The sequence below is a fragment of the Sinocyclocheilus grahami genome, unplaced genomic scaffold (genome assembly GCF_001515645.1).
Source record: "Sinocyclocheilus grahami isolate Dianchi unplaced genomic scaffold, SAMN03320097.WGS_v1.1 scaffold1468.1, whole genome shotgun sequence".
Taxonomy (NCBI): Eukaryota; Metazoa; Chordata; class Actinopteri; order Cypriniformes; family Cyprinidae; genus Sinocyclocheilus; species Sinocyclocheilus grahami.
In genome coordinates, this window is record NW_015506647.1 from 180,327 (window position 1) to 197,172 (window position 16,846).

General features: G+C 39.6%; 2 protein-coding genes across 2 annotated transcripts in view; one reads left to right on the forward strand and one right to left on the reverse strand.

Annotated features, from left to right (window-relative positions):
* Nucleotides 1–437: 437 nt before the first annotated feature.
* On the forward strand, nt 438–5,927 carry LOC107570513 (N-acylglucosamine 2-epimerase-like). Its single transcript, XM_016256743.1, has 7 exons — nt 438–539; nt 867–942; nt 3,038–3,113; nt 3,740–3,834; nt 4,986–5,069; nt 5,304–5,528; nt 5,664–5,927. The coding sequence occupies exons 1-7, from the start codon at nt 439–441 to the stop codon at nt 5,751–5,753; spliced, it is 747 nt and encodes a 248-aa protein (XP_016112229.1). The 5' UTR covers nt 438; the 3' UTR covers nt 5,754–5,927.
* Nucleotides 5,928–7,848: 1,921 nt separating this feature from the next.
* The window catches only part of LOC107570512 (lysine-specific demethylase 5C-like), a 20,278-nt gene continuing 11,280 nt past the window's right edge, over nt 7,849–16,846 (reverse strand). The window contains exons 13-28 of the mRNA XM_016256742.1: nt 16,549–16,730; nt 16,286–16,448; nt 15,800–15,919; nt 15,442–15,636; nt 14,929–15,110; nt 13,856–13,977; nt 12,981–13,213; nt 12,505–12,890; nt 12,281–12,419; nt 11,973–12,152; nt 11,743–11,865; nt 10,182–10,940; nt 10,027–10,078; nt 9,734–9,933; nt 8,048–8,195; nt 7,849–7,961 (exon numbers count right to left, since the gene is read on the reverse strand). Coding sequence (XP_016112228.1) covers nt 7,942–7,961; nt 8,048–8,195; nt 9,734–9,933; nt 10,027–10,078; nt 10,182–10,940; nt 11,743–11,865; nt 11,973–12,152; nt 12,281–12,419; nt 12,505–12,890; nt 12,981–13,213; nt 13,856–13,977; nt 14,929–15,110; nt 15,442–15,636; nt 15,800–15,919; nt 16,286–16,448; nt 16,549–16,730 — 3,204 coding nt within the window. The 3' untranslated portion in view covers nt 7,849–7,941. The remainder of the gene's footprint in view (nt 7,962–8,047; nt 8,196–9,733; nt 9,934–10,026; nt 10,079–10,181; nt 10,941–11,742; nt 11,866–11,972; nt 12,153–12,280; nt 12,420–12,504; nt 12,891–12,980; nt 13,214–13,855; nt 13,978–14,928; nt 15,111–15,441; nt 15,637–15,799; nt 15,920–16,285; nt 16,449–16,548; nt 16,731–16,846) is intronic.

The window sequence follows — 16,846 nt, forward strand, 5'->3', positions numbered from 1 at the left end:
AGAGTGGCCTGTACAAAGTTATCAAATAGGTCATTAAATAAATAACACCATTCTACCATGGAACATGTTGAACTACACGGTTGTCGTATCCATGTTTTTGATAATTTATTCACCTTTTGTAGAGAGTCAGCAAACACTTTACAGTCACCTTTACTTCTAAAAGCTGTAATGATGCACTAAAAGCTTGTGTTTAATAAATGACCTGAACTGCTTTCAGTGGCTGCTATTTCTTTTTAGTTGCAAACATTTTAGGTGTATGATACACAGCAGACAGAAGAGATATAAAGCTAGCATATGGACAGTAAACACTGATTCACTAACAAAGATCAAGGGTCAGTTTTTAACATCACAGGATCACTACTGCAATGCCTACATATTCCAACTTTATTAGTCCTTCTATAAAACAGGCTTCATGCATGACTTTTATTTTAAGGAACAATGACTGCAGCACTGCTGGGACAGTATCGAGAGAGAATCCGGACTGAACTGGACAGAGTCGTGGATTTCTGGCTGAAATATTCCCATGACAAAGAACAAAGGTGAAATGATTCATATTTTGATACATGGGTTTAGCAGTACTTCACTATAATTCTTTAAATGTCTAACTGGATGCTAAAATATTTGTATAATGTAAGCCTGAATGATTAATGCTGAAGCATTGAAATTGTCCTTAACACTGAACCCTGAGGGACACCCATCATTCAAACAGTATTCGTATGAAATATTTTGAAATTATTCATTATTTAAGGCGGATGTACTTACTTTGCTAAGTTATGTGTTAAAGTTCATTTAAAAATTAATTAATTTAACACGTGGATTAAATATAATGCCCCTGCTAAATGTTTGTTTCATTTTATTGACCTTAGTGGTTTTTTTAACTGCCTTGGAAAAGATGGGAAGGTCTATGATGAGCTGAAATATGTGTGGTTGCAAGGGAGACAGGTTAGATTTTTTTTTCTATTTTAGTTTTTATTTTCAAGTTCTGTCTATTCCTATATTACAGTTTTTCTCAGTCGCTTTGGTGCATTTCTCAGATCAGAAACGAAATTCTCAAAACTACTCATCATCTAGTCAATTGTGCACATCATAAAAGCAGTTTCTCATTCTTTTGAACAAGTTGCGATTGCTCTGGTACATTAATGCAATTGAATATGTACATTTGTCTGCGGTTTCCTACATTATCAGTTGCTAATGTCATGTTGCTCAAAATGTACTGTACTATATAGTTCTCTGTGCAACAGTCTTACCCCCCAAAACATCTAGTCATTAGTTCATCGTATAAGTCATTAAATGCATAATGGTTGATCTAGTTATCTTAAATAATCAAGCATATTTTCTACACATTTCTATTAGACTTTTTGTAAATTTGCCATGAATTGTGCAGGTGAATCTTGACTTTCACTAATGAAGAGAATGAAGATCAGCTAATGATAAACCAGTTCTCTGAAATAGCTCAAAGGTGCATCTCATGAACCTTCAATTGGAAAGCATGTATAGACAGAGGACAACACAAGAGTTACAACTTATGACAATGGATATTTCCTCGCTGTTGGCCTGGTAAATCAACAGTAGCTCTGTGGCCGATGACATTTCAACCACGCCTTCTGCTTTTGATCAGGTTGAAGCCAGCCTCATCCACATATATGAAGTTGTGAGATGGTTCACTTGACTCCAGTTCCACGTTGCATTGCAAGGGAAGATATTCATTGTGATGTAGATGAGAATCTGTGGGCCGACAGACTGGCACGTCAGGAGATGTAGACGGACTGCACTGCAATTCCTCATACAGTGCTGCGTGCAAAAGCAAAGTTCTGCCTAAGGGGTGTTTCCTGTGTTTGCCTTTCTAATTTTGTATTTTGTGCCCATATTTCTTTACTATATCACAGTGACGTTGTAATGCTTTTTTTTATTTGTTTTTGTCAGACCACTAGTAAAGTGTAACTGTAACTATCCAGTCTCTTTCAATCAATATCCCACATACAGTAATGTGTATATTTTTACTTTTGTTAATAAAAATAACAATTGGTCCCTCTGTAAATTCTCTTTGCCACCGTGAAATCTTCTCAGTCTCCCAAAGTGTAAATAGACGGCCGGGAAGTAAGAAAACACACATTCAGTGGTATTCTCAATACTTCATTTTATTCATAGAAATACAGATATTATATAGGCATATGTCGAGGGGAGTTTCATCCTCTTAACCAATGAGGATATGAATAACATACACAAAGGATCTTTGGCCAAGAAGATGTTTATATAAAATGGCCACCTGTACAGAAAAACATGGACATATTAGGAATAGTCTTTTGCGAAGAATGCTGAACTGTCTTCAGAGTTTCTCTCGAACACCTTTACCCTTGTAGTCCTAACATTCATGTCTTTATTGGGGCAATTAAACCAAGAAAACTAATGTATACATTTAAGCATGCATACCTCGCATATGAGTAAGAGATATTTAAAACATAATACAAGAGAGAGAAATGGATACAGGAGGGGGAATAAGAGAGAGGGGGAAAAAAGGAGGGGTGAGGCATATCTGGAACATTCTCTTAACAAGACAGAGAGTGTTTTCTAACAACTTTTGAAGTGGATATATGGCATACATAAGAAGTGCAGCCTTCTGCATTTCAATACAGTAACTGCCATCCAAACTGTTGCCATAGTTTACTTTAGGTAATACTAACAGAATGCACTGTTATATTGACAACATGACTAAGCATTTTGACTATCTTGTTTGTGAACAATGACACAAGGATTTTCATTCTGATGGCACTGATATGTTCATTGACATAAATACTTACTTTTGAGAGATGAACTAAAGATTTTGAGTAAGTTACAGGCTTTTGCAGGTGATCCGTTGTGTGGTGCTGTTTGTATGAATTGTTTTGAGAAATGCACATATTTGCAAATATTAAGGATGATTCGAGAAATGCACCAAAGCGACTGAGAAAAACTGTAATCATAAGTGCTTTTTCTTTTTTTTTTGGTCCCAATAAAATCTGTGTTAAATTGAGTGTCTGATGTCTAACATATCCACTAGGTCTGGATGTACAGCAGGCTGTATCGTACAATGGAAAGATTTCACAGACCTGAGATTCTTGACGCTGCTAAATCAGGTTTGGGATTCAGTTTCTTAGTTGCTTTTTCCATCCATCCATCCATTTGAGTAATGATGCTGAAAATTCAGCTTTGCCATCACAGGAATAAATGATATTTAAAAATAGAAAGCAGTTATTTTAAATTGTAATAATATGTCACAATATTATTGTTTTTACTGTACATCCAGACCTCTATATGCTCACCAAGGCTACATTTATTTGGTCAGAAATAGAGACATATTATATTCAGAAACTGCATCTGCAGAAATTACAAAATAAAAAGAGTGATCATAACAATTGCATGTTTTTTATTTATTTAGTACTGCCCTGAAAAAGCTATCGCACGAAACAGATTTTTATAGTTGACATACAGTAGTTCACAAGACTAAATAATTGAATTTACCCAATTGACCCTGTTCAAAAGTTAACATGTAAAGATGTATATGTACTTAACTATTTTTTTATGTATTAAAACTAAAGCTTCAGAAAAATGTCACGTAACATAAAATGGGCTCCCACACTTTAATAATAAACTATAAACTGTCAAACTTTTTTTTATTATTTAATCTTGCAACTTTGATTTGAACTTGGTAATCGCACAGATTTGCTGTGATCCTGTTACATCAGACAGTCTTGACTTTCAGGTGCTGCATTTCTGCAAAAGTTTGCTCGAGTTCAGACCTCCAGCGGCCCGGGGAAATGTGCCTTCTGCCTGACGAGAGACGGGCGAGCAGTGAAGGTTCAAAGGACGATATTCAGCGAGTGTTTTTATGTGATGGCCATGGATGAGCTGTCCAGAATTACACAAGACCAAGAGATGCAGGTAAAACTATTAGTCAGTATCTCACCTAGAACTTAAACTGGGTTAAATAATAATGACATAATGTATTGAACTGAGTATGACTGATGTGCTTTATAGATTTGTATTAAAAAGTGAACCCTTTTAGTAACTTTTCAGCATGTTTTTAATCTGTTTTCTCACCTTTGATGTAAATGTCAGAATTAGTTGATAGTATATATTTCATGGTCAGGTGTCAGATGTTTGTCCGTGTTCTCCACAGGCAGATGCTGAGAGCATGATGGATCGGTTGATATTCTGGGTACAGAAGGATTCATCAGATCTCAGTCGTCCTCAACAAAACTAAAGCTTCAGAAAAATGTCACGTAACATAAAATGGGCTCCCACACTTTAATGATAAACTATAAACTGTCAAACTTTTTTTTTATTATTTGATCTTGCAACTTTGATTTGAACTTGGTAATCGCACAGATTTGCTGTGATCCTGTTACATCAGACAGTCTTGACTTTCAGGTGCTGCATTTCTGCAAAAGTTTGCTCGAGTTCAGACCTCCAGCGGCCCGGGGAAATGTGCCTTCTGCCTGACGAGAGACGGGCGAGCAGTGAAGGTTCAAAGGACGATATTCAGCGAGTGTTTTTATGTGATGGCTATGGATGAGCTGTCCAGAATTACACAAGACCAAGAGATGCAGGTAAAACTATTAGTCAGTATCTCACCTAGAACTTAAACTGGGTTAAATAATAATGACATAATGTATTGAACTGAGTATGACTGATGTGCTTTATAGATTTGTATTAAAAAGTGAACCCTTTTAGTAACTTTTCAGCATGTTTTTAATCTGTTTTCTCACCTTTGATGTAAATGTCAGAATTAGTTGATAGTATATATTTCATGGTCAGGTGTCAGATGTTTGTCCGTGTTCTCCACAGGCAGATGCTGAGAGCATGATGGATCGGTTGATATTCTGGGTACAGAAGGATTCATCAGATCTCAGTCGTCCTCAACTTCCTGGTGATCCGCCAATCAACAGCATGGCAGTTCCCATGATGCTCCTGTGCCTGGTAGATCAGCAGACGGGCGAGCAGTGAAGGTTCAAAGGACGATATTCAGCGAGTGTTTTTATGTGATGGCCATGGATGAGCTGTCCAGAATTACACAAGACCAAGAGATGCAGGTAAAACTATTAGTCAGTATCTCACCTAGAACTTAAACTGGGTTAAATAATAATGACATAATGTATTGAACTATGACTGATGTGCTTTATAGATTTGTATTAAAAAGTGAACCCTTTTAGTAACTTTTCAGCATGTTTTTAATCTGTTTTCTCACCTTTGATGTAAATGTCAGAATTAGTTGATAGTATATATTTCATGGTCAGGTGTCAGATGTTTGTCCGTGTTCTCCACAGGCAGATGCTGAGAGCATGATGGATCGGTTGATATTCTGGGTACAGAAGGATTCATCAGATCTCAGTCGTCCTCAACTTCCTGGTGATCCGCCAATCAACAGCATGGCAGTTCCCATGATGCTCCTGTGCCTGGTAGATCAGCTGACAGAGGGTAGAACTGATGTTGCAGAAAAGTACAAAGACCTGAGCGGATGGTGTGTGGAGCGGATACTACAGCATATACAGGTGAGCCAACAGAGTAAACAAGCTTCAGTGATGTGACCCTAAGCTCACAATGTGCCTATAATTCATCAAATAAAAAAAAAATCTGAGATAAAGGAAATACCAAATGATACATTATACTAAATTATTTCATCTCAGAGAGATGGAAAAGCTATTTTGGAAAATGTCACGTTGAATGGAAAGGAACTTCCTGGCTGTCAAGGGCGTTTGCAGAATCCTGGTAAATGATCATTTCAGAATTTAACAGGATGAATAAATAAATATGAATAAAGCCTCCTCATGAATTCTCAAATTAGTTTGTTAACTTGTTTATCTCCATCTGATAAAGAATCTTGCAGTAAATCCAACCTCACTGCCACTTTCCTCAAAAGTTCAGCATCTGTTACTATCAGTGGCGTCTCTCTCTCTGATGGGTTGAAAAAAAAAAAAAAAGTGTTAATGTGAGCTTATAATGTGGGGAAACGAGCCTGAGGCCTGCATTTTTCTGTCTCTGTGTTTCTCCTGTCATTCACATCATCTGCACCTCCACAGCTTCAGGAAATCATCAAAAGTTCTGCAAGAGAAGAACAAGTGTGTTTGTTTCTGATCATAGGCATTTGATGGTTACAAATAAAATGTGTGCTTGAGACCAGTGTGTACCTGTGTGTGGATCTGTAGATTTAGTCTTCTTGCATTCAGTAGCCTCTGTGGATTTAGCCTCGCTTTCGGTTTTCTGGCTCTTTCTCTTCCTCCTGGAGTCCTTTGACTTGCTGCCACGACCTGAGCTTCTCTGCTCCTGCAGCTCAATCTGAAACACACCAAATGAGCCAAGCCGGATTATGAGGGGTCCAAAAGGGCAGCAAAATAAGAAATATTTCTGAATTAAGACAAGCAAAAAATAGTGTCTAGACCAGCTTTAACACTCTTTCAAATGAATCCCACTCTGGTGGCTAAATAGTGTTGCTTATATATAGAAAGATACCTGGAATTAATATATTTGTCAACATGGACAATGGCGCTTTCAAACAAGTCATTGCCAAACATGTCACATGACCTATGAACAGGAAAATGCATTTGCTTTTAACAGAATTAATGTGCTAAATGTGACCCTGGACCACAAAACCAGTCATAAGGCTCATTTTTTAAAATTGAATAAATAAGCTTTCCATTGCTGTATGGTTTGTTAGGATAGGACAATATTTGGCCGAGATACAACTATTTGAAAATCTGGAATCTGAGGGTGCAAAAAAAAAAAAATCAAAATACTGAGAAAATCGCCTTTAAAGTGGTCCAAATGAAGTTCTTAGGAATGCATATTACTAATCAAAAATTAAGTTTTGATATATTTATGGTAAGAAATGTACAAAATATCTTTATGGAACATGATGATCTAATGATTTTTGGCATAAAAGAAAAATCGATAATTTTGACTCATACAATGTTTTTTTGGCTAAAAAGTAGAAAAGTAGTGTATTGACTATGTGAGAAAAAGCCATAACACTAATGGACAACGTCTGATGTCATAACAGTTCAGGTCAGGAGAGGACAAAAAAAAAAAAAGAATAAGGAAGGGAAATTAAAAGGAAAGAAAAGGGGAAAAGAAGATGAAAGAAAAAAAAGAACAGGAAATGCAGGGAATAGGACAAAAAAAGAAAGGGAAATGAAAAGATAAGGCAAAAAAAAAATGAAATTCAAGGAGTAGGACAGGAAAAGGAAAGCATATAATGCGAACAAGAAACAAATAAGGGAAAGAAAAATGAAATGAAGAGGAAATGGAATGAAATAAGAGAGGAAAAGAACAAAGAACGGAAAATGAAATGTTAAAGAAAAAGGGAGAAATTAAATTAAAGGACAATAAAATAATGAAAGGAAAATTAAATGCTAAAGGGCAAGGAAATGAAAGGACAAAGAAAAGAAAAGGAAAATTAAATGTTAAGGAAAAGGTCTGGTAATTTGATCTTGATTAGTCAAATGGGATTCAAATAATGTGCACGTGCCAAACCATACTTATGTATCAATTATGAAGTACCAAAAATGATTTTCACAGTATAAGTCTGATGGTCTGAGACTCTCCTCCCTCACCTGTATGAGTGTGCGCAGGGCATCATGGGGCGGCTGTGATGCCGCCTGTAGGATCCGGTAAATGCCGTGTGTCTGGTCAAGCATGACCTCCAGCAGGTCTCCTTCTAGCTGAAGCTCCTCCAGCTGTGCTCTGGTGGATGTGGTCAGCTCGATCACCGGCCCTTTAAGACACGGCACTAGTGACAACAGAGACTCCACCCCTGACAAGAGACAACAGCCCATAGGTGAAAAATAGGGATGCACCGATATGAACAGTGTTAATGTGAGCTTATAATGTGGGGAAACGAGCCTGAGGCCTGCATTTTTCTGTCTCTGTGTTTCTCCTGTCATTCACATCATCTGCACCTCCACAGCTTCAGGAAATCATCAAAAGATCTGCAAGAGAAGAACAAGTGTGTTTGTTTCTGATCATAGGCATTTGATGGTTACAAATAAAATGTGTGCTTGAGACCAGTGTGTACCTGTGTGTGGATCTGTAGATTTAGTCTTCTTGCATTCAGTAGCCTCAGTGGATTTAGCCTCGCTTTCAGTTTTCTGGCTCTTTCTCTTCCTCCTGGAGTCCTTTGACTTGCTGCCACGACCTGAGCTTCTCTGCTCCTGCAGCTCAATCTGAAACACACCAAATGAGCCAAGCCGGATTATGAGGGGTCCAAAAGGGCAGCAAAATAAGAAACATTTCTGAATTAAGACAAGCAAAAAATAGTCTCTAGACCAGCTTTAACACTCTTTCAAATGAATCCCACTCTGGTGGCTAAATAGTGTTGCTTATATATAGAAAGATACCTGGAATTAATATATTTGTCAACATGGACAATAGCGCTTTCAAACAGTCATTGCCAAACATGTCACATGACCTATGAACAGGAAAATGCATTTGCTTTTAACAGGATTAATGTGCTAAATGTGACCCTGGACCACAAAACCAGTCATAAGGCTCATTTTTAAAAATTGAATAAATAAGCTTTCCATTGATGTATGGTTTGTTAGGATAGGACAATATTTGGCCGAGATACAACTATTTGAAAATCTGGAATCTGAGGGTGCAAAAAAAAAAAAAAAAAATCAAAATACTGAGAGAAAAAACAGTCATTGCCAAACATGTCACATGACCTATGAACAGGAAAATGCATTTGCTTTTAACAGGATTAATGTGCTAAATGTGACCCTGGACCACAAAACCAGTCATAAGGCTCATTTTTAAAAATTGAATAAATAAGCTTTCCATTGATGTATGGTTTGTTAGGATAGGACAATATTTGGCCGAGATACAACTATTTGAAAATCTGGAATCTGAGGGTGCAAAAAAAAAAAAAAAAATCAAAATACTGAGAGAAAATTCTAAATACTGAAAAAGTCGCCTTTAAAGTGGTCCAAATGAAGTTCTTAGCAATGCATATTACTAATCAAAAATTACATTTTGATATATTTACGGTAAGAAATTTACAAAATATCTTTATGGAACATGATGATCTAATGATTTTTGGCATAAAAGAAAAATCGATAATTTTGACTCATTCAATGTTCTTTTGGCTAAAAAGTAGAAAAGTAGTGTATTGATTATGTGAGAAAAAGCCATAACACTAATGGACAACGTCTGATGTCAACAGTTCAGGTCAGGAGAGGACAAAAAAAAAAGAATAAGGAAGGGAAATTAAAAGGAGAAGAGAAGATGAAAGAAAAAAAAGAACAGGAAATGCAGGGAATAGGACAAAAAAAGAAAGGGAAATGAAAAGATAATGCAAAAAAAAAATGAAATTCAAGGAGTAGGACAGGAAAAGAAAAGCATATAATGCGAACATGAAACAAATAAGGGAAAGAAAAATGAAATGAAGAGGAAATGGAATGAAATAAGAGAGGAAAAGAACAAAGAAAGGAAAATGAAATGTTAAAGAAAAAGGGAGAAATTAAATGAAAGGACAATAAAATAATGAAAGGAAAATTAAATGCTAAAGGGCAAGGAAATGAAAGGACAAAGAAAAGAAAAGGAAAATTAAATGGTAAGGAAAAGGTCTGGTAATTTGATCTTGATTAGTCAAATGGGATTCAAATAATGTGCACGTGCCAAACCATACTTATGTATCAATTATGAAGTACCAAAAATGATTTTCACAGTATAAGTCTGATGGTCTGAGACTCTCCTCCCTCACCTGTATGAGTGTGCGCAGGGCATCATGGGGCGGCTGTGATGCCGCCTGTAGGATCCGGTAAATGCCGTGTGTCTGGTCAAGCATGACCTCCAGCAGGTCTCCTTCTAGCTGAAGCTCCTCCAGCTGTGCTCTGGTGGATGTGGTCAGCTCGATCACCGGCCCTTTAAGACACGGCACTAGTGACAACAGAGACTCCACCCCTGATAAGAGACAACAGCCAATAGGTGAAAAATGATTAAAAACAGCTTGATTACTCATATCAGGGAGGTCTGTGAATGACTGAAGCAACTAACCTGTAATGTCATGAATGCCTGACTTCTTAGCAACTCCATTCTGACAGCCAGACTGGACAAGAAAAATAAGCTTTTATAAAATGCCTAAAATGTAAAAGAGGCCTAGATTTTTACATCTGCTTGATTTCATAAATGTTACAACTGCACTTGCTCACCTGTGAACCATTAGCAGCCTTCTCTTCACTCTTTTTTGGTGAGTTCACGTCCTCTGTCAGATCAATAACACCATCTTCTGTTTCCTCCGAGTCAGACAACACAATTACAGTATTCCCATTCCATTTGTTTTTCTCCTCTGGCTCGTCCTCTTTTATACTGCTCATTTCCTCCTCCACTTGTTGGAGTCTCTCTAGCGCTCTCTGTACTTCTGGAGTGTCTAGTGCCTGTTTGGCTCGACCCTGCCAGTTAATGGCTCTCTCTGTAAGACACTGTAACGCCTCTCCCTCTGGCAGGCGAACAGGTAACTTCTGTAGTGCCACCAGCAGCGCTAGAATGGTTTCCAGCCGTGGCCGCCGGGACCGTTGGCACCGTGGACAGAGGAAACGTGTGTTCCAGTCCCACCAGCAGAGGGGCTTTGTAAGATTTGTTTCCGAGGAGCCCAGCAGTGCTGGGAAGGGCACACAACCTCCATGGAACCAGTCTTTGCACAGATGGCACCGGTGAAGCAAGGGGCGGGGCGGGCCATTGCACACACACACTGATTGGCTAGAGGTGAGAGAAGGGGCGGAGCCACCATTCTGCAGCAAGGTGCCGTCCGAGTTGTCTGTCTCCATAGAGTCACTCTGTGTCCTTTCCGTCTTGATGCCATTCTGATCACCGCTTGCTCCTTTTTTCACACCGGGTTTAGTAAGATTCACCTGCTGGAGGCGGAGGAGGGCCTCTTTCTCCTGACGCTCCCCTTCTTTGAATGCCATCACCTGATATTGATGACATTAATCGTAAATATGCAAAACCTGATCAACTTAGAATGAGGTTGAGAGAAAAAAAAAATACAATTCTCTAGGCTGTGTTCCAAAACATAGTCCCAAACTCAGCTTCCTAAAGCTGGTTTCCACTCAGGTTTCCAATTTCCAATACATTTTCATCATCAGCATATTGATATCTGGGCACAAAGTCCACATGCAGCCCGTATTTTGTGTCCAGGTGGGCGACAGCACATTTGCAAGTGATTTGAACATTTGAAAACAAAGATCCACTAGGTAGTGTGTGCACGTGCCAAACGTGCCCATCTATACTGACGGTGAATGAGCATTTTGAATGGCTTAGAATGGCTTGTGCTACATGGAGTGGACCACAAAAAGTGAAGTATACCTGGGCCTTAACTGTCATGGAATCTCACAAGTCACTGATTTGGCACGTGCTGAGCACAGGAGAATCAACTTACAGTTTTTTTTTTCCATCTTTGGAGGCAGCTAAGCAGTTAAATGCTTCCTTTTAGAACAGTCTTTGCATCTGGAGTATACTTATTAGGGTTGGGTGATGTCTATAGTGAAAACATCGTGACGGACGAATGTCGATGTCAGCCATCGGCGATGGACGATGGCATTGTCTATCGGCCCAACCCTAATACTTATGATGCCTTAAAATGCTGCCCCTGTAGGCAGCTCACTAGGTTTTGGAACAGAGTGTGCCATACACTGATTTAGACAAAACTGGCAGTCTAATGCATGAATACTCAAAAAGGAGAAATATAACAGTTATGAGTAAACAGTAACTCACAATAGCTCCTGGGTCTCGGAGGTCCTGAGCAGTGAGGCCTAATACATTGACATCAGAATCTTCTTCTGTACCCAGTGAGTTCTCCTCCCTCTTCTTGCTCTTCTCAACACATGGGCACAACACCTACACAGAGGTGGGGGTAAAACATGGTCATGTAAATCTAAATAATGATTTCTGGTGAGAAACCTTGAATAACATTTCAGAGTCAAAAGTGTAGATGGTCTCTTCACCTCCAGCAGACTGTGCTGGCTGTTCTTCTTCAGGAAGGTTTTGCTGGCCTTCTCTCTCCATGAGTGAGCGCTGGCCACCTGCAGTTCCAGCTGTTTCAGCTCCTCCATGTTCACAGGCAGGTCCCGCCCAATGGCCACCAAACCCTCCAGATCATCAAGACATGGGTAGTGTTCACCGTTCTTCTCCACAAGAAATCAGAAACAGTAAAGATACATTCACACCAAGCAACCACCCTGAATGGCCAAATCATACTTGTTGACACGGAACATCTATTCCAGTTTATCAGAACTGTCTAAATTATTCTCACCTGAATTTCCTCCAGATCAGTAACCCAAGCGCGAGCTCTGCTCAAGCAGGCCTGCAGGGACAGGATGTTAGGCAGCTGCACTGGTATAAGCTGAGCCTCGTTCACGATAGCCTCCAGCGTCGACAGATGGTGTTTCTGCCTGCTCGCAAGAAACAATTGAGAGCTGAAAATCGTGGCTGCATTGATGCGCTGACATATTCCGCCCCTCACTTGAACCAGCTCACCTGTCCTCCAGACAGATCTGTGCCTTCTCCTCCCAACGCTCAGCTATAGTCAGTAGCTCTTGCAGCTCAGCCATGGCAGTCTCCACCGATACGCTCTGTGGTACGTTACAACCTGACTCCATCAAGTTCCTCAGCACGTCCAGAGTCACCTCGCTCCCCTCCGGCCCCAACGTCCGCCTGACCTCTCCCAGCCAACGACCCTGCTCTTGCAGCCCGCTCAGGAGCTCACATGTTGGGGCAACAACAGGCAGCGACGCTCCCTCCTCCAGCAGGGCCTGGATCTCTGCTGCTGCGGGTAGAGGAGAGTCCTGCTTCCACTCGCCCTTTGTGCTGTCAACCAGAGCTTGAGCGCGTGCATCAAACTCCTCTATCTTCTGCAATACCGCCTGGAAAAGAAGGGACCATGGTTGAACTTTCAAGCCACTGGACAAATATTTTATATCCCATATTTTTGGCCTATTTTCCCTCCTTCTTACCTGCACTTCCTCCAGCTGTTTCATAACACAGGGCAGGTTTTGCATGGTGTCCACCAGAGTCCTCAGCTCCTCCAGACTCATTCTCCTGCTCTGGCTGTTGCTGAGGAGCTCTGTGCTACTGCTTTCACACTTGTGTATGTCCGCGAGGACAGTGTTGAGTCGCTGAAGCAGCTCATTATTGGGAAACTTCTTTTCAGCTGCCTCTCCTTTCAGAACCTCCAGATCTTTAATGTCTGAAGACAGAAGAAAACACGCAATTGGGCTTTTGGTAGATGTTAACTTGTTAATGTTGTTCTTAAAGTTGGTCTCAGGCTTGGTCAGTGGATATCAGGCTTTTTTACACCAAGTTCCCCCTAGGGATGGGCAAAAAATTTAATGCGATTTTCATGCGAATCTCGTCAGTAAAGCCACTTCTGGTGATTAGTAGTAAATCTCCAGCACGTGCTTTCAGATGGAGCGGCATTTACTACACAGAGCCGTAGTTCACTGACAAGCTACACAAAATCGCGTTCAAAATCGGCAATGAATCGGCTTTACTGACGAGATGCGTATGAAAATCGCATTTGATTTTTTGCACAGCCCTAGTTCCCCCCATTGTTCACAAAAATGGATACTCCTTAAATTTCAAGCTTCCAGAAGTTTTAAGAGCTGAATGCGCTTCAGCGTTCCCGCTCTTTTAACCAATGAATTTGCATGACTTTTCCAGTTGTTCCGGCCCTCTGGTTGAGAACCAATGGCCTAAGGAATGGTTACACTGCATGATTACTGATTATATGGACTTTTGTCATTGCATTCCATTTTGCACTTCCCCACACCTATTCAAATGGCTAATAAGAACCGTTCACAAATGCAAAGTTTGTGATAGTCACATATACCTATTTTGTTGCCTTCTTGCTCTAGGGCTTCCTTCACTCGGTTGGCCCATGAGTCAAAAGACTCAGCGCGAACTTTCAGCCGATGCAACATGGCCAAGAGTTCATCCAGAGTATAGCGATACCTTCATAGAGGAGAGACCAAAAGCACATAAGACACTTCCGGCAGAACACATCTGTATTAAGGATTTAACGATGCATGCCGAGTCGGTTGAAAATCGATAAAAATATGTGACGATTCAAGTCGGTTGAAATGTTAAATGCATCGCGAAACAATAGGGGGTGGGGGTTTATATGAATTTATCACTGAGGGGAACTGAAAAAAACGGAGAAAAATTTAGATGGTATTTTCGTTTCACCTTGCCTCTGTATAATGCATATTAAAGAAATATTTATAAGCGCAGCTGCTTTGTTTGCAGTGGTAACCAAGGAAAAGTTATATTGCCTCTGTTCCATAAGCACCACCTGCTGTCAGAGAGTGAATTTGCATTCTCATGCAGCCCATCTGCTGTTTTTATTGTGTTCAGATGTTTTATGTAGTAGGCTATAGTTTCACAAAGCTAAAGTTAGCCCATTCTGTTTTTGCTTCAAATTTCTAAATTATACAATCTAATTTAAATCAAATCTGCTCATGCTGCATCTTTGTTTGGATCGTAATAAAAAATTTTTATCTTTTTGTATCTAGAGTTGTATCTAATTTTAAATGGAAAGAGCACAGGCAAAGCCTTTGTTTATATGAATAGATTTATTTTATTTGTATTATTTATTTGCTTAGGGATTTACTATTTAATCCCTGTTTGGGATTAAATTTTAAATGTAGTTTTGTTATTTGACATTTCAATTTCACAAAGAAATGTGAAGCATTTTATCTGAGAAATAATAAAGGACAACTTTTCATTTATAATTTGTCTTAAATTTCATTTTGTTAAAAAACTTTTTTTTTAGAAAATCGTATTGTGAAATCAGTATCGTGAATCGTATCGCATTGTGAGTTGAGTGAATCATTACATCCCTGATCTGTAGCTAAGAACGTAATAAGTAAGATCCCACAAACAAGCACTACCAGCACGGTTTACCTGAGGTAGAGTTTTTCACTGGGGCAAGAGCAGAGGTCCTGGGAATGGTAGAGGCAGACAAGACGCTCTTGGCAGTTCGAACACGCCAGGGCCGAGAGGAAGCAGGTGGTCTTACATTTGTCACATTGCCTTTCATCATCAGGCAGTAACTCAAAGGCTTCCCTTTCAGCTTCCTTTATTCCCTGAGAGATGACACCATGGTGCAAAACACAGCTATCAAAGAAGTCTAGCAACTTAATTTTCAAACAAAATTTTTACAATTAGTAAAAGCATCCAAATTTCAATTAAACTTAGCTACACCTAACTAACAACTAACACCTAAATAACTTCTTAGCTGCAGGGCACAGAAAGCATGATCACTGGTGTAGCAGCACTCATATACATTGTATTAAACTAGCTCTAGAAGTGTTTGTTGTTGTTTTATTTATATTTATAGTCAGTCAAGTATTGTCAATCTCCGATATCCCAGATGTTTTTTTTCCCTCATTCTGCAAACATATCCTCTCTGCTCACCCTTTCCAGAAGGCTTTTGCGTAGTTTCCTCTCCTCCTGTACGATGATGAACATCTCCCTGTGTGTGGCGGCTGCCAGGTTCAGATCCAGCTTCTCTGGGCAGGCCGCCATCTTGCAGGTGAGCTCCTCGTGAGAGAACACACAGTAGCGCCTCAGCCACCGGTAATGCTCAATACAAGAGCGCCCTGTGGGCAGCTAGCACAGAAACAGGAAGAGCAAAAGCCTCAGTAACTAACATCAGGATGACTATATTTAAAAAGTAGTTCCTCAAAGATGCAGTTTATTCTGACCCACACTGCTTTGCATACTATAGATTTAAATGAGGGCGCATGTATGTGTGCACGCTGTATTTATTTACCCAGTCTGCAGTGCAGAAGTTGACTGCTTCGGCAAAGTTGTATCCCTGATTGAAACCGCTGTGATAAGCTCGTGGAAAAGTGATGACAAACTCCCCAGCACACTGATTGGTCCGAACCACCTGTCAATCAAGAATTATAGCCAACTGAGATCAGCGTTTTGAAGGGCCATTCACACAAAACATAACAACAATATTCAGACATTTAGAGAAACAATAAAATAACCAAACATCAGGAAAAAAAAAAACAGTAAGAATACCTTATAAATATTTTCAGGGCACAGATACCTTTTTTTAAAATATTGACAGGCCATCAGGAAACAGCCTTAAAAGCCAAATTAACTTAACAAAAAAAAACCTTTTATAGAATTTGATAGGGTGTTTTTTTCAAGCCTCATTACACATTTACATTCTTAAAATAGTAGTGGATTAATGATGCAACCTGATTACCTTAAGTATGCTAATTATAATAGTGTGTGTGTTACAAACCGGCACTCCATGAGACATGAGTATATTTGGGTTCATGATGGTGACAAGCTGGTGGAGCAGGTCTGGCTGGAACTCGAAGAGCTCAGGTGTGAGTTTCTTCATCACCTCCTCTAACTTCTCTGCAGAAGATGATGGCACACCATACCATGTTTTGGGCTCACCCCTAAAAAAATAGAAACCAAGACCAAGGTCTTTCATCGTTGTCCAAGATGCATCAGACTGCTCTTACAGTACAAAAACATGTAGTAGTCCCTATGCATTACCAGTGTAAATAGTTGATGGAGTAGCTCCAGTGGTCCTCTATGTGCCAACAGAAAGCAGAGAACACCATGCCCACATACAGCCATGGCACCTTCATGCCAGAGATATCGGCATTAATGTGGCACAATACTGACTGCTCCAACACTGGCATAACGTTTAAATTCCAACCGCTGCGGGCATATTCCTGCAACAGGAACAGGACAGAAATGTTAATTTGCTCTTCTTGACCAAAAACATGGAAGAAAAAAAAAAAAAAAAAAAAAAAAAAAAAAAAACAAACCCCTTCCCCATCTGACAAAT

What these genes read in the sequence shown, in the direction of transcription:
- LOC107570513 (XM_016256743.1), top strand. Translation starts at nt 439, where the DNA reads ATGACTGCAGCACTGCTGGGACAGTATCGAGAGAGAATCCGGACTGAA. An exon ending in TCCCATGACAAAGAACAAAG is followed by an intron (nt 540 to 866) that starts GTGAAATGATTC and finishes TATTGACCTTAG; the next exon opens with TGGTTTTTTTAACTGCCTTG. An exon ending in GAGACGGGCGAGCAGTGAAG is followed by an intron (nt 3,835 to 4,985) that starts GTTCAAAGGACG and finishes CGAGCAGTGAAG; the next exon opens with GTTCAAAGGACGATATTCAG.